At 32.8% G+C, this 24174-nt stretch overlaps 1 protein-coding gene across 1 annotated transcript in view; it reads right to left on the bottom strand.

Annotated features, from left to right (window-relative positions):
• LOC149415007 (uncharacterized) overlaps window positions 1-24174 on the bottom strand; it is a 62062-nt gene that overhangs the window by 32808 nt on the left and 5080 nt on the right. Inside the window, exon 2 of the mRNA XM_089642974.1 lies at window positions 23345-23606. Coding sequence (XP_089499100.1) covers window positions 23345-23603 — 259 coding nt within the window. The 5' untranslated portion in view covers window positions 23604-23606. The remainder of the gene's footprint in view (window positions 1-23344; window positions 23607-24174) is intronic.

The raw sequence follows: 24174 nt of genomic DNA, 5'->3' as shown, positions 1-24174 counted from the left end.
TTCTTCAATATACAGACGTTAACTTTCCGAAGAAATATAGCAGATTCGGTAATGTTATTCAAAATTACACACAATTTAATCGATAGTCCTGATCTTCTTCAACGCCTATTATTCCATGTTCCCAATCGCAACAGCAGACAGTCGCTTACTTTTAATATCGCTCATTGTAAGACAAATTCCAAACAAAACTCATTTATCTACAGATCCACACACTTTTTTAACTTAAATTATAACCATATTGACATATTTAACTCGACTTTACGCGACATAAAACAAAAACTCAATAATCAACAAAACTCAAACTAGTTCAATTCCTATATATTCCCGTCCTTTGCCTCTTAATCCTTATCCTATATTTCCCCCTCCTCCCCCCACCCTCCTTTATTTTAATATTTTTAATATTTCCTAACTAAACAAGAAATTAATTTAAGAGAACATCTCTATGCCATTGTACACCATTGTAACACCATTAACTATTCATCAGTGGAAAGTTCATAATTGGCATAATTAATAATATTATTATTGTATCATTATATAATTACAGATTTGCTGTCAACTTTTCCAAATAAATAAATAAATAAATAAATAAATATATTAAATAATTTTGTTTTGCATTAGTGGCAATATTGTTACAATAATATGGCGATACGAGCCGAGTTGGTCTACTAGGTACACGATAATTTATCAGCGAGATTAGTTCAAAGGATTCAAACCAGTTACTGTTTATTTTAAATAAAAAAAATTATACAGTAAAGATAGTAAGTTTGATGGTGTTCTTGATATATTTACAAACTCCATTTATAAGCATAATCTATACTAGCACTTCGTTGAATCCTACAAATTATAGTAGCATTGGTAATGTAGTTTTAGTGATTTGTCATAAATGTAGTTTCCATTTTACTTTTCAATATAAAAAATAATATAAACAAGATTAGAGCATTTGAATTAATTAACTCCTTTTCAAATGTGAATAATAATAATATTTGGATGATTTTTATAGCGCCGTTTTTGTGCAAAATCACCTCAAGGGCGCTGTACAAGTATATAATACATTTCTACTATGTTATTACTAACTATATATGGAGATAATATACAGTACAATATTTACCTGGTAGGTCACTTGAGATTAACACTTAATTAACATTAACTAATTGTTTATTAGCGAAATTTAGATACAGGATTTAGGACATAATTGGATATAACTGGACTTTCTCCCAGGAATGGTATATTTAAGGGTAATTTAAGGGTATGACAGCTTAAAGAGGTAAGTTTAGACCTGAATTCTGTTGGACTTGTTATGGATCTTATTTCTGGAGGGAGTTTATTCCAAGCCTTCGGCCCAGATACTCCGAAAGCGTGATCACTAAACTTAGTATTTGGCTTGCGCTTAGGTTCCATCAGTCTGCATATAGCTGATGATGTTGCTGATCTAAGAGTTGACTGCCTCAGACCAGTGTTTTCCGGGACGCATAGTTCACAGATGTAGAGTGGAGCCATTTCATTGATGGATTTAAACACCATCCAGCACAATTTGTACTGGATTCTTTCAGGGCACTTGAGCCAGTGAAGGTTACGAAGGTGTTCTGAAATGTGCGAATATTTAGAAACCCCGGTTATGAGCCGTGCTGCTGCATTAAACACTGATTGAAGTTTGTCAATTTGATATTTTGGAAGGCTGGCCTAAATGCCGTTGCAGTAATCGAGACGCGAGACTACGAGATTTTTTTATTTTTTATTTTATTTGGTACATTATTTTGTTATTTATGTTTTCCAGTAATGTAGGCCTCACTGGGTGGCTTGCCCGTGCTGAGGCCTTCATTTTATAATATGAAAATCTTATCTACATCGAAAAAATTCTTGAAAAATACATTCAAATTAAATTAATAAAATATTTGGAAGATTTTTCTATTATTGATACTAACCAATATGGATTCCAAAAAAAAAAGGGCACTGAAGTGCTACTTCAAAAGTTTGCCAGCTTGATAAATAATAATTTAAATAATAAACATCATGTATTAGTCTTATTTATAGATTATTCCAAGGCATTTGACACTATTAACCATAAAAAATTGTTGAAAATACTAGAAATCATAGGAATAAGAGGGAAACTTCTAAAGCTATTTGAAAATTATTTGAACAACAGGTGCATGCAAATAAAGCTTTTGAACACTTTAAGTAAAAAAAGAAAAATCTTAGCAGGTGTTCCTCAAGGTTCCATATTAGGTCCTATTTTATATATAATTTATGTATCTTTTATTAAATTTATTTTTAAACATGTAAAACACTTTGTGTACGCGGATGATACTGCATTGGTGTTTTCTTGCAGTGATTTGCAATTATGTATTGAACTTTTACAAAAAGATTACATTGAACTTTTAAAATGGTCTCACGACTCTGGCCTAATCATAAATGCAAAAAAAACTAAATTGATACACATTAGATCACCCAATGCCAAGGTAAATACTATTATACCCGAAATTAAAACACACAATTCAGATTGCCTACATGTTGGTATCCCTGCGTTGTGTACATGTGAAAATATTGAACTGGTTAAAAAATATGTTTATTTAGGTGTTATTATTGATTGTTTTTTCAAATGGGATTTACAGATAAATAAAGTCTGTGAACGACTGAGATCTATTATTAGTAGATTATATAAATTAAAATTTTATGTTCCAATATGCACACTTCGAATAATTTGTTTATCACTAGCTGAATCTATCATAAGAGGAACGGCTGCGGTGCCTGTTTCATACAAAATTTTAATTTGGATTTACGGCTAAAATACTAGAGTAAACTGTTTTTTTTTTTTTTAGTTAAAAGACATGGTAAATATAAAGTACGCATATGGATCAGATTTTCGATTTTTGCCTTAAATTATAGAATATAGGCCCCAGAAGATGACGATTTTACATGATTTTACGAGGCATCTTTGGCAATTTTTTGTGACCAAATGGAAGATATTTTTTGAAAAAATCTCACATATCCCGTCTCAGGCATATAATGAACTATACAATAAAATTTGAATCTTCACTGAAAAAAGTTTTATTTGCTTCAAAAGCCGAATTTGGTGGCCACAAATTCAACGTATATTTAACTAGCTTTTTTGTTATTGTCTCATTCGCACTTTCTTGAGTCGGGCTGGCTAGAGTAGGTGAAGCACGGGCCGGGGGGCAGGGGCTCCGGAGAGATCGCCTGCCTAACAAATACATGCATACATACCTACGTCAATCGTCCTTCATTTTTTATTATTATTGCTAGTGTATGTATATGTGACATTCGCAGTCAGCCCGCGCGGACATATAATTGACGAATTTGTTACTTTGTTTACGAATAATATTATTTTTAAACTCCACAGTTTTTAACCGAAGCATCCCCAAATAATTTATTTCATTCAACATGGGTAAGTAATCATTATTTGAGCATTTTTAACAATGATAATTAGGTTATGAATTAGGGTACTTACGTTATTGATTTTTATAAAATGTTATTTGTGTTTTAGGTCGAAAGTGGATACGTGGTAAGCCACCCAGTATGCACCGGAAAAAGAGGAAGTGCAATGTCAAAAAGACAGAAAGAACTCGGAACAGGTGAAAATTAAATGCAATATTTAAATCAATATTTATTATAAGTATTTATTTTTTACGGTAAAAATGTAATGTTTTTTTGTTGTTTTCAGTTCCGTAAATGATGTTAAAGATTGTCAGGCTAAATTTGCCAACAAGGATTTTTTCGATGCTAAAACATCGATGTGAATTGTGGGATTTTGAGCAAACGGTAAGCAAATAATTTTATTTTCACAAGAACAAACTCTCGAGAATGTACACAATAACATCAAGATACCATCTTTTGGTTAGTAGTGAGAGTTTCATTTTATTGCCGTTCAGCTTTTAGTTTTGATGACAGTGTTTTTACACATTGGTACAATTCAATATTACACCGACGATCTTTAATTAAAAGTGATTAAATTTAAGAATAAAAACCGTCCTCCATTTTTGCCTATAATTGCTTGTACTATTTTGTCGAATTTGTAAGTATAATCACTACACATATTGATCATACCTTGACAGTATAATATGCGGTCTTTTGTTTTCACGGTTTGATGCCTGATTTTTTTTCTTTTAGTACCGATGTGATTGAACCCGAAATATCGTCGCAGAAAATGTCAGACGTATCACCCGACATTATATAACATATAAGTAATGCCTTTAGGTAGAAAATTGAAATTGGAAAATTTTGTGGTTGACTGACAAATTTTATGAAATTAAATTTTTAATTAAATTTTATTTATGTAATTATTTATTTGCTTATTTATATTGGAGTCTGTTCTTACTATACAACTACTACCTGTCCGATTTTTTTTTTATTTTTCACCTTGTGCACATGTATTGTGTAGATTATAAAATAGGATTTTTTTCAGTATAAAAAATCTGGGACTAACTACCATAAATGTATTCCTCACTGCCTAGAATGGACGGAAATAATTATACCGATTCATTGAACATTTTTTAATAAAATATGCTTGTTGCTATTATTCTTGCTGTTATTGTGCTGCTATTTTTATGGTTATTTTTATTTATAGTTGTATTACTTAATTTTGTTGTTCACATAATATTCTTCTTACACAACACTTAAAAATAATCTCGACCAAAATCCCAGTGATAAAGTCAGTGCGTGTTCGGAATTATATACACAGCGACACGACTTTATAACTTTCTTCCAGATAAAATAAAAAAAATGTGATTCACAAAAATTTCAAAGGTAATGTAAAAATTAAAAAATAAAAGATTATGTCAAAGGTAAGGCCTTTACCGGTGCACTTACACAAATTTTAAGTAAGTGTATATTTCTATTCTCTACAATTATATTACTTACTGTTCATATATTATTTACTGCTGTTAATTCTATATACTTATCTAATTTATAAACTTATACACCTATTATTACTATTATTATAATTTCGTCTGTGGCCACATGTACGATGCACGTGTACAATTTCCGTATCTCCTACAATAATACACGTATCTGCTAATTTAAATGAACTAAACAAAAGGGTGATTCCCCGTTTAGATGCAAATATATTCACGCTCAAAAGAAAAAAAGCATTTCTCTTTTACTAGCCTTTTATGCGTGATATTGTCAGTGCCTAACGTGTACATGCGCATATACCAATACTATTAAAGAATAGGTCGGAAGCCCTTGTATGTCTGTGCTGCTAATGGAATGAACTAAACGAAAGGGACATTTCACCGACTTCGTGCAAATATTCAAGCATTGAACTTAATTTCTTTTTTATTTAATCTCATATTATCTAACTTTTTTTGATCGCTTGCAACGTCAGCCGTACTAAAAGCCAGGTACTCCCTCTCCGTTCCCCGCTGCACGCTCCGTTAGAGAGGGACACAGGACAATAATTATTTTTGCGGGAGTCGAAATTTCGTCCGCGAAAACAACGCTCATAAGGTATGGAATTACAGCTTGGGGATTTTCCTCTAAAACAAATATAAATCATGTTCAAGCAGTTCAAAATTCTCTTGTTAAATTATTAGCTCATAAAAGTTTATATGAACAAAGGCATAATGTTCCACACCTTTATCAAAATCTGAAAATCCTCTCGGTAAGAGCAATTATGTGGTATAAAATAATTTTTCAGCACATAAATAGCCCTATGTACATAAATAGACTGGAACACACTTACAATACTCGATTTACATTAAATGAAGGACTAATCGTACCAAAGCATGTAAACAAATATGGAAAAAGAACGCTAGACTACATGATACCAAATTGTTTAAATATGTTACCTGCAGAAATCAAAAAATGTACAAATATAAAAAGAAATTTTTTGTTGAAAAATTGGCTAGCTGAAAGAAATAGTTTGTACTAGACTCTAATACAAACTATTTCTAACTGCATACGCTTTAATTGTTTTTTGTTTTTATTTTTATTGTATTACACCTCTCATGATATGAATGTATACATTTGATATAATCTGTTTAAGTTAAAAGCACCCAATGACAAACTACTTTAAAGTAGTTTATTGGGACTTTTTGAATTTTGTATATTATTTTTGATATTTAATAAAAAAAAATAAAAAAAAATAAAACATTTAAAGAGAAGATAGTGAATTTGAAAAGAAAATAATAAATTTAAAATTAAAAATAAAAATACATAATAATACATTTAAAATTAAAAAAATAATACAATGAATATAATCTTGTGTGTTTGTGAGTGATGTGTGGTTATGTTGGTTTTGTGTGTTACGTGTAGGTTTTATTTTTATTTTATGCTATGACATTTTGGTAATATTGTCTTTTTTGTTGTTTAATCCATTTTGTAATTTTGTGTGTGAATTTATTTTTATTTTCCTCAATTTTAATTTCAATTTTTAGACTGTTGAAAGCTTTTATAGCATGGTATTGGTAGTGTCTTTGTCCAAATGTTGAATTTACTGTTGGAGTTTTAATGTTTTCTTTGTACGCTTGTCTAACTGGTCTGTTAGTGTTATTTTGTGTATATTGAAATTTATTTTTTTTGTTAAAAATGTAGTTTAGTAGTGTTTTAACGTATAATTGGCGTATATCTAGTACGTCACAGCTGTTGAATATTTGGTCTGTATCGGTCAGTCTATGTTTTTTTAGTATTACCTTTAAGATCGTTTTCTGTGCGGTTTCTATGTAATTGATAGCCGAGTTTGTTGCTCCTCCCCAAGCAATAATTCCATATTCTATTATTGATTGGCAGAGTGCAAAATATATTGTTTTCAATTGTTTTATTTTATATATGTTTCTTATGTTAAGGAAAATGTGGATTGTTTTGAGAAGTTTATTTGTGATATGTTTGATGTGAGGTATCCATCTAAGGTTATGGTCAATTACGATTCCTAGATACTTTATTTGTTCTGTTTTTTCTAGAGGAGGGCAATCGCAGATGTTGGTGTTTAAACATTCGTGTATTTTTATGGTGTTTGTATTGTTTTTTGGCTGTCCCGTGCTATTTATACTGTATGTTGTGAATTTTGTCTTTGATATGTTAAGTGTAAGTATGTTTGAGTCTAGCCATGTTTTCACTTGCGAGATTCCCAAATTCGCTATGTTATATACATTATTCCAATCCATAGATTTGAAAAGTAAAACTGTGTCATCAGCATAGCTAACTATTTCACCGTCTATTTCCATGCTGCAAAGTTCATTTATGTAAATAGTAAAAAGAACGGGTTAGATTGATAAGTAGTTTTGTTGCTTCTGCAGGAAGATTACTTCGGACAGACTTGAGTTGTCTTAGGTGAACAAACCGGTGCTTACAGTCCTATTTATTTGACTTTTAAACGAAAAGTCTGAATATAAATTGATACCCAGAAGTTTGACTGTTGTTTTTGGGATGATATCCCTGAAGGAAATTAAATGAAGAGCATGAAGAATATGAAGAGGCCAAATTATTATTATTAATGGAATCCGTGACAATTTTTAACCTTCTATAGAGAGAAGAAATACAACTAGCCTATTATAATGGGCCACTTGCACGTATTTTTAATTTAAAAAAAATATATAATTCAAAATAATTTTTTTTTTCGGTAGTGAATGAATGAAATCTTGGAAGCGGAATTTAACCCACTTCCCGACATCCGATCGAGTTGAAACTCGGCAGATATACTCGTTGTTAATGACAATGCATTCTATCAACTTTTGGTGGCAATCACGCACACACAATCGGACATATGTAGTGTTCTGTACTGTAGTGTAGTGTAATGTACCTTCAGCGAGTACGTAGTCGTTAAAACCGCATTACTGCTATTTTATATTTTGTACTGAGAATGAAAATTTTCAAAAATTACGGATTTTATTTCAGTTTATGAATTTACACAACAGAGAGATAACCAACAAAAAATAAATGAAAAAAGCGTCCAATAACGGTGAATATACAAATAATTAGGTTTGGGGCTTGCATTCCTGTTTTTAACAGAATAATGAAAAATTTGAGGAGATTTTTAATAAATCGTCAATATTATTATTATTTCTTATCCATAAGTATTGTTGAGTCGCTGACAGCCCTGAATTGTTAATGCCAAGTTGCGATGCCTACTCAGCTATTTCAAGTACAATTAATTTTGTGGGTAACAATAAACTCACTACTGACTATTATCATAGACATATCATACTTGGACTTATGACAGGTCTTATACAAGCCTAGTATAAATAAGTTCAACTATTGTTACACTGGTATATATTTCTATTGAATTATGCACTGTCTTACTGCACTTATATTAATAACTATATCACTTGCAATAGTGTTTTTGTGTACACATTAATTTTCTTTAATTTATTGCTATTATTATCCTGTTTACCACTGTATTTTGATTATCACTTTATTGTAAAAGCCATTTTATGGCGTTTGAATAAATAAATAAATATTTTACATCAGTAAGTTTAAAAGGTGTGCATCACAAGGCCCTATACATATAAACGTACAACACCCTGATAGCTTGGTTTTTAACATTTCAACATCGGTTCTTAAGAGGGATTGCTAGGAGGCTAGGTTTAGAAAAAGGCAAATACTCATATGATGAAATTGAACTAACTCTAAACCTTTCCTTTGGAAGTCCGTCGGGAAAGAAATGACCTCATTTGCTTCTTCAAAATTATCATATGAGTATTATTGATTCACCTACTCTACTGCAACTCATTCCCTTCAATATCCCGTCGCAAAGACTCAGAAATAATGAACTGCTCTTCCTCAACCATCATTCGACAAATTATGGATATTATTCACCATTGTCCAGAATGTGTAGACTGGTCAACTCAAGTCAAAACCTTAACTTTTTTGGGATAAGTCTGAATGATTTTTGCCAGTCGCTAAACAAGTGATGGAATATTATAAGTGTCCTGTGGTCCTGACCCACGGCGTAGTCTTGACTTGATTCGACTTATCACTTTATTTTCTTATATTATATCTGCCTTGTGTCTTTGCTTTCATGTACCTTTGTCTACTCCTGTATTTTGCATGTTACTGTATTCGTGTTATTATTTTGTAATTTGGACGATGTCCGTTAATAAATAAATAGCTTATAATATGGAGTCTACCATATTTAATTAAGAGTACAATTGACCAATTTCCCAAAGCAAGAATCAGCTCGCTCTCATCCATAGTAAATGCGAATATGACATACATTTCTGGGAAAAACCAGCGGAATGCATACAAATCAAATCGTGACTCAAGAATATCTGTTATGCATTATGTATTTACATATAGAGGAAGATCTACACCAATCAAATTAAGAATTTTCTTACGTTTTGATAACCGCCGGTAATTTATATTTTTAATGCGAATGTCAGACAAGTGTCTCAACTGCTCCCAGCCGTCTGGAGCCGGTGAGACTATGGCATCTGTTGTGGGGCTGAAAGAAGTGGGAGGGGAAGGAGATGAGAAGGAGGAAGGTTGGGAAGTGCCGGGCTACCGAACCATATGGTTACCATCGGCGAAAGCCATGCACAATACTATATAAATATTTCATAGTATTCAATTAATTATTTCAAGGCGATAAAATCTTCAAACCAAAAACACACGATTTTTCATTTTTATGTATTGAATTGTCAAAACACCAACCTCCTTACTGATAAACGTGTTTTAAATTTTACACAACCAATAAACAACCTTTTACGATACATATAAAGGGGGAATGTATAAAACACAATATATTTTTGAAAAGTTCAAAAAGAAGAAGAAGATGGTTTGAAAGGGAGATACGTAAATACGAATGTTAGAAGGAGCGCGCTAATATTGAAAATATTTAATAAAACACGACTCCTTTGAAATAGAGCAAAAATCTCTCGTCAAATGCTTTAATTGCATTTAAAGATACACTGTGAATTTTTTCATGCCTATAACATATTTAATAACAGAACAAAACGTGTTCTTAATCATTTTCGGAGCATACTTTGGATTTTTTTTTCTATCGTGGAAATAAATGAATCGAGGTATTACAAATGTATAAATATTTTCTTCATAATAATATTTATGTATTTTTTAAACTTAAAAACTTAAGGCGATGCACTACGTAGTAATGCAAAATCATGTGTTTTTGGTCTGAAAATTTGGTCGCCTAGAAATGTTTCAGATGCTTTAATTAAATACTGCGAGTAGAATACATCTTGGCCTTTGAAATAATCGAGTATTTTTTAGATACGTCTTTTTATAAGCCCAGAAAAAAATAATTTACAAGGCCTATGAAACTGCTTTAAAGTTCAAAATCTCCTACTTACGAACCCATTTTCGGTTATGGTTTTATTGTATAATGTGGCAAATTAAGTTTTTTTAAAAAGTGATCCAAAAACATTTAAATATTTATGCCTGAACATCCACAAAATAAAATAAAAGGCACTTTTTGGCCATGTTTTTTTCTTGCATAAATCAAAACAGGCGGATGGTGTGAAACGGGAATTTAAGACTTATCGCCATCTACGTAAGTTGTGTTATTGATAGCGGCTCGATTTAAAATATAACACGACGTAGTGCATCGCCTTAAAAGAGTTATAGAGAAATGTGTTATAACTCGGGAATGCGGGGAATTAAGAATAGGACACTTAGATGGTTTTGAAATGTGGAGAGGATGGATAGAGAAAGAAGCGACAAGACGATGATGTGTATGTTTAAATCCGTCAACTATACATAATCAATCATCAATGATAAACGTCTCGTAAAGAATAACCTGAAACAATGTCCGCCTATTTCAGATACTAACTTGTATTATTTATCTAACCCAATTTGTGTAATTTGCTGGACGCTTTCCACAACAAACAGTCCTCGTGCTTGTATACAAACATCTGCCGAGAAGCGCGAGATACTCCTAACGATGGAACAATGCGCCATTGAGAGTTGTTTGCTAGAGATGTTTGCACAAACAACGATACATTAAATAAGACAAACATTCACTTTCTTCTTGCCAGTATTGGCGAAACCTGTATTGGCGTTAATACGAGACAATACCCGAAAATAAAGCCAGAATCTTAACGTCGTAAGTGAAGCAGTCGTGCAAAAAAATATGGTTTATTGGACAGACCTGCTGTTGAATTTTCTAATCAAATCTCTAAAATAAAGTGGAAATCTTAACGACATAAGTGATCATGCCGTGTAAAAACAATATTCGGCGCGCGGCACGGCGTAATGAACGGACCTACGGTCGACTTTGCTTTAGCAGGCATAGAAAATTTTTCTTTTAAAATTATTTCCGATGAACGTATTACTTAAATCTCAAATGTTTCTAGAGGGATCTCTCGGGAAGTTACTAATTCATCGTTTAGAAAAATAAAATATGGTGCTTACCGCTCATTTTATAGTTGAAAAACGCTTTATAAAACTTTAAAACCGTTTTATGTGGAATATTTTAGTGGCAAGGTTCTGTTTTTATTGATCTTAAATATAAATAACTTTCTTCCGGAGGGATCCCTCTAGAAACATTTGCGATTTTAGTAATACGTTCATCAGAAATAATTAAAATGTGAGCGTCGAGCAAACCCCCGTTATTAGTCTTATGTCACCTGTAACATTTTGAATCGAACCGCTAACAATAACACTCCTTATGTAGATGGCGATAAGGTTTAAATTCCCGCTTAACACCAGCCGCCTGTTTTCAGTATTTTATTTTATTTTGCTGACGTTAAGGCACAAATATTTAAATATTTTACAATTATTTTATTAAAAACTTACTTTGCCACATTACACAATAAAACTGTAGAAGGACTGCTTTAATTTGCATTACAAATATTATTCCTTGAAAATATTTTATACCACTGGTATCACTGCTAGAGCAGTAGCTGCTAACCGTGACTGGCATAATTCACTCGGTGACCGAGTATGTCATCAAAATGACAATTCAACACACCACCAAAAAGTGAAAACAAGTTTTGGTTCATCACTTTTAATGACTCTATATCACTTTTTAAAGGTGTGTTGAATTTCATTTTGATGAAATATTATGGAACCAATTCATTCTTTATCTAGCGTTCTAACCTCGCGATTGACTACTCCCCACCGTCGTTACACCGCGAGTTCCGTGTGAATCTTTTGTAAAAACCATTCTCGCAATAAATTTATCGTTAGTAAATTCGAGAGTTTTAATCAACATTTCCACAGCAAAAACTGAACGCCGATTTACAGATTAGGAAGTTCTGTAAATCGCGAGGTTATATTCCAAGCTCTCTGATGACAATAAACCTTTCTACAAAACTATAACCCAAAGTGGGCTCGTAAGTAGGAAATTTTGAACTTTAAAGAAGTTTTTATTGGCCTGATACGTTTTGTTCTGGGCTTATCAAAAAAACACTAGATCATTTTAAAGGCCAAGATGTGTTCTACTCGTAGTATTTAATTAAAGCTTCTAAAACATTTCTAAGCAATCATATTATCAAACCAAAAACACATGATTTCGCATGACTACGTAGTAATTTAATTAATTAATTTAACATTTTATCTTATTTACATAGTAGGTATGGTAAAATAATCGTTTAGCCCTCTGCCACATTGACAGTTATAATTATTAAAGATGCTGTCAGAAAGTGGTAGAATTAGTGTGTATTTTCTTCTCAATAAAACTCAAATAAATGGCATATTTCTGAACGTCTCCGAAAACTAAAAACTGTTTTTGAAAGGTGAAGAAATGCGCTTTCAAATTAAATTAGATATTAAAAATAAACATATAATTTTGAAAATATAAAATTTTGGAATCAAATAAAAATAAAGATTTTAAAAATGGTTGAACTTAAGTTTTTTTTTATCTAAACACTGAACTCAAATTGCAGTCGGAACCTTTGGTTTCAGTGGTGTATATTGTAAATATTCTGTTAGTAATTAACTTCTATATTTGAAGCTTGGTATTTTGTCTTTCTAACTACGACGATAAGGGAGACAATAATTTCTATATATACCATAATATAAGCTGTTTTACGGGTAATAAATGTTTGTTCCCAAAACCGAACAAATTAGCCAGAGGAGTTAATGTTGCCTATAAAACCATGAAAAATTCAATTTAAGGACTGAATAGTACGTAATGTAATGCAAAATTTTTATGGGCCCACACTCCTTGCTTCATCCACAATCAAACATCAAATCAATTACTACTTTTACAAATTAGTTGCCTGCAACAGGCAAAACTTTAGTTTAACGAATATATCCACGCATTGATGGCAATCATACCGGACAGCATACAGGACGATGATCGCTGTAGGTACTGTAGTACTAGTACAGTAGCGAGGAGTCGTTCACGAACGAACCGCATAATTGATTACCCTTTTTAACAGGAGATATTGTAGAAAAATAATAAATAATTAAGATAATGATACTTAATAATTGCTTGCTGTTAATTTCTAATAGCTACTTAACTGTTGTCATCGATGGTCAGATATTTCAACCACACTTACAGGGAGTTATATTTTGAAAATTAGTAGCAAACATACAACAACGTGACTTGTGACGGTGCCTGAGGAATTCCAGTAAAGTTGAAAATTGATAAATGCGGGAACATCCAAAAAACAAAGATTATTTATAATAAAGAATTTGAACAATTCTTCAAATTTCAAAGTTTATTTCCAAGTTCTGTCAAGTAACTGGCCTATATTGATATAATAACAGAACTTGAATAGGACTTTCATGGAACTCGCAAATGAACGTTGAAATTTTAAGATTTGAGAGGGAAACATTTATAATTTTATGATTACTTCATATGATTTATTTCAGTGCAGAAATTCTGGGACTAACTACCAAATGTATTCCTCTTTACTCAGAATACTAATGGAGGGAACCAATTATACCAAGTTAGAGGACATCTTCAATTTATCTTTAAACAAATATAAAATGCTGTTAATGCAGTAATTCAGTAATGTACAATAAATAATATATATTTCTTAATATTCAATGTAAAAGTATGTTAATCAATAAATAAATAATATAATAATTAATTATTTGTTCCAATCGACCCCTCTGCAACAAGTCACCCCAAGTGGTTCGCTACGTTTGTGATTTAGCAGGGGTGCCAGGGTTCATCTGGTGAGGTGTGTTCAGGATGTGGCTGCCCATCAGCTCCGTGGCGTGCCAGATCGTTTGGGAAGACCCTTTGACCACTAATTGGTACTAATTGGTATTTCTTGACCCATCGCCTTACACCACAGTGCGAGGGATAGATCATACTACTGGACAAACTGATCCCTAGATTCATTCCTTAATTAATTGATTCCATCCCTCATACCTCCCAGAACTGCCTTTCCTTAAAAAAACCCTCCACACAGATGACACAGGTCCTGAAGGAAATTATTTTCCTGTGTTGTGATCTACAGGCTCTCGTGTCTAGGGTAAACGAAGTATGTGTGATGAATGAGTTAATGATGAATGTAAATAAGTCTAAAGTAATGGTGTTTGAAAGAGAGAGTACGAAAACAGTGTGCAATATAGTTGTGAATGAGGAATACTTGGAGCAGGTGGATGAGTTTGTGTATTTAGGAAGTATGTTCTAGAGAGATGGGAAGGCTGACAGAGATATTGAAAGAAGAAATGCAGGTAACTCCATTAATGGAGGACTGAACGCAGTTGACGCTAACAAAAATTGTCCAAAGAAGCGAAGTTAGCAGTCCACAATGGAGTGCTGGTACCTACCCTGATGTATGGAAGTGAGGCATGGAACTGGCAAAGAAAGGATGAAAGTAGTTGAATGCTGTTCAAATGAGATCCCCGAGGCGTATGTGTGGTAAAACCATGTATGATCGTGTGAGGAATGTGGAGATCCGCAAAGAGTGCAAGGCTGGTGTAAGCGTAATGAGTAAGATCAAGAAAGGGACGCTTAGATGGTTTGGGCATGTAGAGCGAATGAGCGAAGAAAGGAGTGTAAGGAGAATATACGATGCAAAGGTGAATGGAAGCAGAAGTCGGGGATGCCCGAGGAAGACATGGCACGATCAAGTGAATCAGATACTTGAGTCGGGCCATGTCAAGAGTCAGAATAATAGAAGAGTATGTATGAGACGATGTATGAATTCGAATGAGGTAAGAAGTGCGTGGTGTGACCGAGTTGTTTGGCGGTCCGTCCTCTCTGCCTACCCCTGCGGGGAAACGGCGTGATGGTTAGTTAGATTAGTTAGTTAACGTAAAAAAATAATTTTATCGACTCTTTGAGCCGTACGAAAATAACTGGTACTATGACTCCCGCTCTTAATTAAAAGAGTCATATGACCCATCACTAGTACGTACAACTGTACTACAGTACCGGTACCGTACAGGGCACAGACGTCTGAGTTGGAGTCACTGACCGATCTCATGCTGCGAGTACCTACTTATGCATTTCTTATGAGATACAATAATAATAAACAAACAATTATTTTAGTTGAATTATTCAAGTTGTTTTAGTGAGTGCATTGGACGCGGTGGTAACACCCGATTTTACCAACCATCGATCAAATTCTAAGGTTCATAAATTATTATAAGCAATAATTAGTCTCCTGTAATATCAATACAAATTGAAACTATCTCCCGGGTAAAAATAAATGCCGCCGACGGGAATTGAACCCACACCTTCTGATGTCCGGTCAGATGCACGGAACCACTGAGCCACGTCGGCTTATTCGAAACAAGCCAAACAATCATGCACATAATTTATTACACATTCTAGTTACAACGCTTACCTCATACTCTGTAAATTTTAATATTTTATGTTACCAGGTTAATTCGGTAAATCCGATTATAATATATGCTACCAGATTAATTTTTTCTACTTCTCACAAAACAATGTATGTGTACTTATATTTATTATATACATTTTCTTTATTACACAACTTAGTTTCAGAGAAAAATGAAACTTTTTTTTTTTTGTTTTTTTTTTATGTAATTATGTACATTTCAGTAATAATATGAACTAAACATGTCAATTTGTCTGTCCTAGAACGGGAAACTTTCCTAGTTGGACAGGCAAAGCATCCAATATGTAATATGTACTTTCTTTTGATAAATAAATAAATAAAAAATAAAAAAATAAAAAATCAATATGTACTAGTACTTCAATTAACAATTACTGCTTAATATATTTTTTTCACCTGTAAACAACCAACTTTATTTTTGTAGGAAAGGCTTTGTTAGTGCTAAATTTTCCCACTAGATGGCGTCGAGACATATTATATCTACATATATTATGTTGGTGAAATATTTTGACTTTTTTAATGATAAACTAATATTTATAAGACAAGGTTTTTATGCATAGCAACATGGCATAACACCCCAAAAACAAATAACAAAAATACTTTTGGCTGTGAAAATCTTAAATCATATTTAACTAACACGTAAATTAAAAAAAAATTAGATCTCGGGGTCAAAAATATATCCAACAAGCAACTATCAATACAACATTCGGGCAAAAAGCTTACTATATTATGGTACTAAACTCTGCGATAAAATCCCACTCTCGTACAGGAAGATCAGAAATAGATAATATATTGACACCAAATACAGACTGAAACCGAAACCACTCAACTGAACAAAAAAACACCATGTAATAAATTTATAATTATTTCAGAAAAAAAACTGAAGAATTGTTCAAATTCTCTGAGACAACACGTCCTTAGTTGTTCTTGGAAAATTTGAAGTGTGCATGTTGACAATTAGCGAGTGCATGTTGACAATTTTCAAGTGCATGTTGACAATTAGCAAGTGCATGTTGACACAAAACAAACAATAATGAACGCTACTAGGAGGATTTTCATTGATAATGAAATACCGATAAAATCTAACCACGCATCTTGAACGCAATAATTATGTAAATGATTTTTTTTACATATTTGTAATAAGCATTTACTTTGTGGCTCGTCATAATTTACAATAAAAGATATAAATTTGTTTTAGACCACTTTAATTTTAATTGTACTCTACCGGTTTAAAACTGTTTTAATATTCTCCTGACGAAGGAAGGGTGCTTCCGAAACCGGTAGAGTACAATTAAAATTAAAGTGGTCTAAAACAAATTTATATCTTTTATTGTAGATCTTTTTTTACTTTGTTTTAAACCACTTTATTTGAGTTAAATAGGTCGACTGGTTTCGGCTTCACTCAACATTCTTCAGGACAATGGAAATATAAACTTCCTGATAAGATTGAGTGCAACTGAAACCGGTCGACCTATATAACTCAAATAAAGTGGTTTAAAACAAAGTAATTTTTTTAACGTTTATATAATGTCAAGTCACAAAGTGTTTGCTATACAATACAATAATTATATTTACTATTGCCTATACTATTGTTACAGTTCCCAGTATGTATGAATACATTTTATGAGAAATCATGAGTTAATTCTCCCTTCGTCATGATTATACCAGGTGTGCAAAATCCTCTGAAATGCAAATTACCCGATTTTAACGACAAATTTATTCGAAAATACGTAGTTTTCTGACTCTATTTGAATCTCATATTTTGTCTGTTATTAACTCGTAAGAGAATTATTAACAACTTTGTACTTAGCGTTTGACCCGGTACGTTTGTATATCTGCTCGAGAGATTAGCACACAAATATACGGTGATAGTCCTGCATACATCTTTAGACAAATATTGACAAGTTTTGAATCATTCTGATTGTGAATATATATAAATATAGACAGTGTTAGGAAGCTGTCCGGAACGTTGGCCAAATAAGGAGGAAGCGCAACGTGGCGTAATAACCCAAAAATTAATCACGATAACTAACTGACTAGCTAATCATCTCACCGTTTCTCCGAAGGGGTAGACAGAGAGAACGGATCGTCAAACAACTGTCTCATTCATACGTAGTCTCATAAATACTCTTCTATTATTCTGACTTGATCGTGGCATGTCTTTCTCGGGCGTATTCGTCCATTCAAATATTCTTCTTACACTCCTGCCTTCATTCATTCGTTCTACATGCCCAAACCATCTGAGCGTCTCTTTCTTAAGGCGATGCCATACGTATTAATGCAAAATCATGTTTTTTTGGTTTGTCTTTGAAAATTCATTTATCAATGTTTTAGATGCTTTAATTAATACTGCGAGTAGAACACATCTTGACCTACTAGATAATCCAGTATTTTTTAGATAAGTCTTTTAATAAGCCTATAAAAAATAATGTATCAGGCCTATAAAAACTGCTTTAAAGTTCAAAATCTCCTACTTACGAACGCATTTTCAGTTACGGTTTTATTGTATAATGTGGCAAATTAAGTTCTTTATAAAATGATCGTAAAACAATTAAATATTTGTGCCTAAACGTTCGCAAAAAAAATAAAAGCCACTTTTTGGCCATGTTTTTTTCTTGTATTTATCAAAAACCCCGTTCAACGGATGGTGTTGAACGGGAATTTAAACCTTATCGCCATCTACATAAGGGGTGTTATTGTTAGCGGCTTGATTCAAAAAGTCACTCGACGTATGGCATCGCCTTAATCTTAAACATTACGATTACTTCAGCCTTGCATTCTTTGAGGATCTCCACATTTCTAACACGATCATAAACGGTTTTATCACACATACGCCTCAGGAATCTCACTTCTACAGCATTCAGTCTACTTCCATCCTTCCTCTGCCAGGTCCAGGCCTCACTACCATCCATCAGGGTAGGTACCAGCACTCCATTGTGGACTGCTAGCTTCGCTTCTTTAGACAGTTTTTTTTACTAGCGCCAACCGCGTTCAATCCTCCATCAAATGGAATTACCTGCATTTACCCTTCTTTCAATATCTCTGTCAGCCTTTCCATCTCTCGTAAACATGCTTCCTAAATACACAAACTCATCCACCTGCTCCAAGTTTTCATCATTCAAGACATCGATGATTTAGGCACCGAATCGAGAAATAATCACAAGGTCAGGGCTTCTCGAGTCAACATTGCAGTGATTGTAAATCATGTCATTGCAAATTGAATGAACGCCCATTGTATTCGTACAATGAACACTTCAGTTTGTCTTTGACCCAAAAAAACTGTACAAATTTGTCGTTTATGTCCGTCTTTAGCGAATGTCCGGACTTGACTTTCTAAAATTAATATTTAATTTGTTATCACTCACAGCTTCACTTTGGACCAGGGGCGACTCGTAACTTTTGAGTGTGATAGGATGCTAAGTTAGACAAATTCGAAATTATTGGTATTTTTTTTAATGATAAACTAATGTTTATAAGACAAGGTTTTTTATGCACAACACAAATTATTATAAACAATAATTAGTCACCTGAAATATCCATACAAATTGAAAATATCTTCCGAGTAAAAATAAATGCTGCCGACGGGAATTGAACCCGCACCTTCTGATGAAATAATTCAAAGAGATTTTTAATAAATCAGCAATAAACATTTTTATACAACAGCCAATTGGTTTCTCTCTAAATTAGTCTAATGTTAGATTAGTACCTACGTTTTCTAAATTTTTACCACACTACGAAATATGGAATAAAATCTCTTCACCATATTGCCTACACACTCTATAACAGTCTTCCAGATATGTATAAAAACAGACAGCATAACCCAAAAATTCAAAGTAAGGCTTTAATAATAATAATTTAATTTAAAGAAAATGTGTAATTCTTGTCGTGTTGTACTTTGTTTTGTTTCTCTCTCTCTCTCTCTCCTTTTCTGTCCCCTGTATTGATAACCGAGCATAATCTATTTTTACCAATTTTTAGTGGCTCTGTGATTATGTGTATATCCCTCTGTTTTTTTTTTGTTTCTTTTTATTTGTTCTACTTAACCTTGCTTTTTCTGTACTGTTTTGTATGTGAAACTTACAATGTTGATATCAAAATACTAATGTAAAATTGTACCTATTAAATCCCACCTATGTATTGTAAGTTCCTCTCGTCCTACAATGAGTTTTGTAACTCATCGGGGAAAAAAATGTATATTATAGAGTGCAAAACTTATCTTAACCAATTAACTAACTAACCAACACGCCGTGGTAGTAGGCAGAGAGGATGGACCGCCAAACAACTCAGTCATGTTGTATCTTGCTTGATAAAATATTCAGGAAGATTCAAATTATTTCTTGGAAAAAAATTGTAGAGTAATTCCCATAAATCCGATAAGATTAAAATAAGCCACCGAATAATTCTGCAAGCAATGACTAATTAAACATACATTATTATCCGAAATATCTTTATCAAGTAAGATAAGATTTTTGATAAGCACTTTGATACATTTAAACAGCATATTATTAAAGATAAAATCACCCCATTTATCATAGGTATCTGTTACCAAATAAAATTTAAAAAGGCTACATTATAGCCTCGTACATTCCAATTTTAATTATTTGATTGAAATCTGGGGAAATGCATATGAAACCAACATAAATGAACTACAGGTTACACAGAACAAAGTGATCAAGCTATTTCACTTCATCCCAGAACAAAAAAATTATATATTAAATAAAAAACATAATACGCCCCGACTAACTAGTAATCAGTTCATAATAAGCCCTGGCGAAGCTTGGGAAAAGTGAAATCCGGTTGGTGGTCTTTGTTAATTAAAAAAATTAAAGTGGTGTATTACAAAGTGTGTTTTTTCATTTAATATGTAATGTCACACCAAAAAACATTTGCTTTCTTCGAAAAAAAAAATTTAAAGAAATGTTGACATTAAGTATATATGAATATAATACATGTCTCCTTATTTACAAAATTAATAATAAACTCATACATACAAATACAGAACTCATTAAAACGTTCCAAGTATACGACAACACGATAACATACATACACCATTCGTACTCACTATGGCAAGCAATCCATTGGTTACGAGGGGGTAAATTTAAAAAAAAAATTGTTCACTCTTGTCAATCAATCAGCAAAACACTGAAAGTGAATAATATTGTTATGTTATGTATTTATGTTTAATGTACTTTATTTTTTTTTTAATTTATTTTAGTTATTTCTAGTTAAATAAGTGAAAATGTAATATTCTTTTATCTGGAATAAAAACTTTAAAAAAAATCTATCCAACAATGGGAATATATTAAAAAATAAAAATTCTCTAAAACAGATCTACAGAAATTGATAACTATACTGGAGAAAAAAAATAGACATCAACTGTGTTCAAATCATTGACTTACATATGTATTTAGTCTATGACTTACACGTATCAAATAGACTTCAAAGTACACATGGTAGAGTACTTTTTTATGTTATTTCGAGAAAACAGCGATACATTGATGAAGGAGATTTCGGTAGCATTTTGGCTTATCTCGACGGGTATAGCGGCGATTTCCTCCCGAATTCGATCCTTGAGTTCTTCCAAGGTGTGTGGAGGATGTTTATAAACATTTTACTTCAGGTAGCCCCACAGGAAGAAGTCACGAATTGCAGCCGGGAGAATGGCCATTTTGAAGAAACGGTGTTGTCCGGACCAAATCACGGTAACGACTGAAAACGGCACGACCCTCCCGATATAATGAGACCCCCGCCACACGGGATGTAAAGGCCTTTCAAAACTGCACTGTCTGTTTTGCTGCACCCGTGTATTAGTTTGTGTCATCTGCTGTATTTTTTTATTTATTTTGTGGCAGGAAGTGTTTTACCAAACCACAGTAGATATATTATTAGTGTTTCCATGACAACTCAGGAGTGAGGCAATCCAACACACTTTTGAATTTGAAAGTGATATAAAGTCATTAAAAGTGATGACAAAAAACATTGTCCAGTCTAATTAGCTTTAATTTTGCGAGTAATATAACGAAATAGCTGACCGAGCGAGAAGTAATAATAACTATTATTTATTCATTTATTAATTTTCGGTAAATCGAAAGTTTACATTTATTTAGGTTTGTACATAAGTATCATATAGCCAAAATAAAACCAATTACGGATTTCGTCCTTGTGACTTTACCTCTACTGAGACAGCATAATAAGGAATAAGTAAATTAAATTTGTAAGAAAGGAATATGAATTCAAAAATTTTTACAAAACAAAAGATTATATAAAACGAAAAATTTACAAAGCAAAACATTTATAGCCATGGAGAGAGATTGTAGATATTTTTTTTTTTTTTTTTTTTTTTTTTTTTTTATTATTTTAATATACATCATATGGGTTACATTTACATACATATTTTGCAAAATATAATATTAAGGTTCATATATGGTCATGTATACCTTATCATGTATACCTTATCAAATCATAATATAAATATAAACAATAGAGACATAACATTATTCACAAACCATCAGAGAAATATTATTTTATGGACCTCTTGTATTTGGTAAGTACGCAACTGAAAATATCCACCTTGGATAATACGCTTTTGTAATTATTGCATAGTCTGTTCAGGCAAGAATTCTGCTTAGAGTTCGTTTTGCATTGATCCACCCTGAACAGGACAGAAGAGCATTTTGAAAGCGCAGGTACATTGAATTGAATTATAAATGTGTGTTCATACGAACGCTTTATAAACCACACAAAAACAAGTCATTCAACTATAAATTCTTATTTGGAAACTAATGAAAAAAAAGTCAAAATTAGTCGACTATCACCAAAACCGGCTTCCAAATTTGCAAAAAAAATGGAAAAACCTGAAGGTCATAGAATTGATCTGAGGGGAAAACACAAAACTTCGATAGTGTATTTATGCAAACAATGCATAGAGTTGAACAATGGATACCGAATCGAATGATCATGTAATTATTCAACACTACTTGGCCTTGCTCTTTAGTTGTTGCTACGCAGAATACCACGTGGTTACCACCCGGTTTCGCCTGTGATTTGATTTTTCCAAATACAAACAAATGGGATGTTTCTGAAAGTATTCGAAAACTAAAAAACTGTGTTTGAAAGGTGAATTTTATTATTAGAAATAAACACATAATTTTTGAAATATTAAAATTTTGAAATCATACTCACATTACATTTTTTGTCTAAATGCTGAACTAAAATTACTGAAAACTGCTAGAGAAATGTATTCTTAACATTATAGCCACCTCACATTTTGTCGTTACATATAGAAATAATTAGTAAAAAATTGTTAAAAATTTCAATAATTTTTCTCAAATTATGGTTGCAACCTTTGGTTTCATAGAGGTGTATGTTTTAAATATTCTGTGGTTAACTTCATGTTTGAATATAAAGCTTGGTGTTTTCTCTTTCTAACACCGTTTAGTTCATATTTCTAACTATGACGGTAGGGGAGACAACGATTTATATGAGACCCTATGAACTGTTCCGAAAAGCGAACAAATTACTACGGGTGCTAGCTGCTTGTTCCAAAAATCGAACGAATTAGCTTGAGGAGTTAACGTTCACACGCCCTGTCTAGATAAATACTTTGTCTATGGTTTGGGGAAGAACAAAAATTCAAAATGGCAGCAAAAACAAACTAAATAAGAACTCACCCTCAGATTTTGAAATGCAAAGATATCGGCATGATCGCTTGCCGAAGAGAAGAGGTTGCCTCCACAGATCCGCGTCGGAATCCTCGTCGTACGTCTTCAGGATGGGCCAGTAGCCGGCTGGACACTTGCCGCCGTTCTCCACGACGTGCAGCGCCGTGATGGGCCGCTCATCAGGCAGGGTCTCCGACAGGGTGCCCATGACCCCGCCTCCACCGCCAGAAGTCTCGGAGTAAAACTTGGAGGTCTTGGATTTAGACATGATCTAGAAGAGAGAGTGTTGATCAGCTAAGGTTTTTAAACATATCTTGGAAAACATAGCATTGGTATTATAGAATAGAGAGCAAAGGTGTAGAATTTAAACATTTGGGATTTGAAGATAAAAGGGATGCGAACCATGGTTAACGAAGATGTAGAATTTCAACATTTGAACATTTGGGATTTGGAGATAAAAGGGATGCGAACCATGGTTAACGAAGATGTAGAATTTCAACATTTGAACATTTGGGATTTGGAGATAAAAGGGATGCGAACTATGGTTAACGAAAATGTATAATTTCAACATTTGGATTTGGAGATAAAAGGGATGCGAACCATGGTAAACGAAGATGTAGAATTTTAACATTTGGGATTTGGAGATAAAAGGGATGCGAACCATGGTTAACGAAGATGTAGAATTTCAACATTTGAACATTTGGGATTTGGAGATAAAAGGGATGCGAACCATGGACAACGAAGATGTAGAATTTTAACATTTTGGATTTGGAGATAAAAGGGATGCGAACCATGGACAACGAAGATGTAGAATTTTAACATTTTGGATTTGGAGATAA

This window comes from Hesperophylax consimilis, chromosome 19, assembly GCF_061612785.1.
Source record: "Hesperophylax consimilis isolate HC1 chromosome 19, BYU_Hcon_1.0, whole genome shotgun sequence".
NCBI lineage: Eukaryota > Metazoa > Arthropoda > Insecta > Trichoptera > Limnephilidae > Hesperophylax > Hesperophylax consimilis.
The sequence above is the reverse complement of the archived record's forward strand: the minus strand, read 5'-3'. Positions and strand labels throughout refer to the sequence as shown.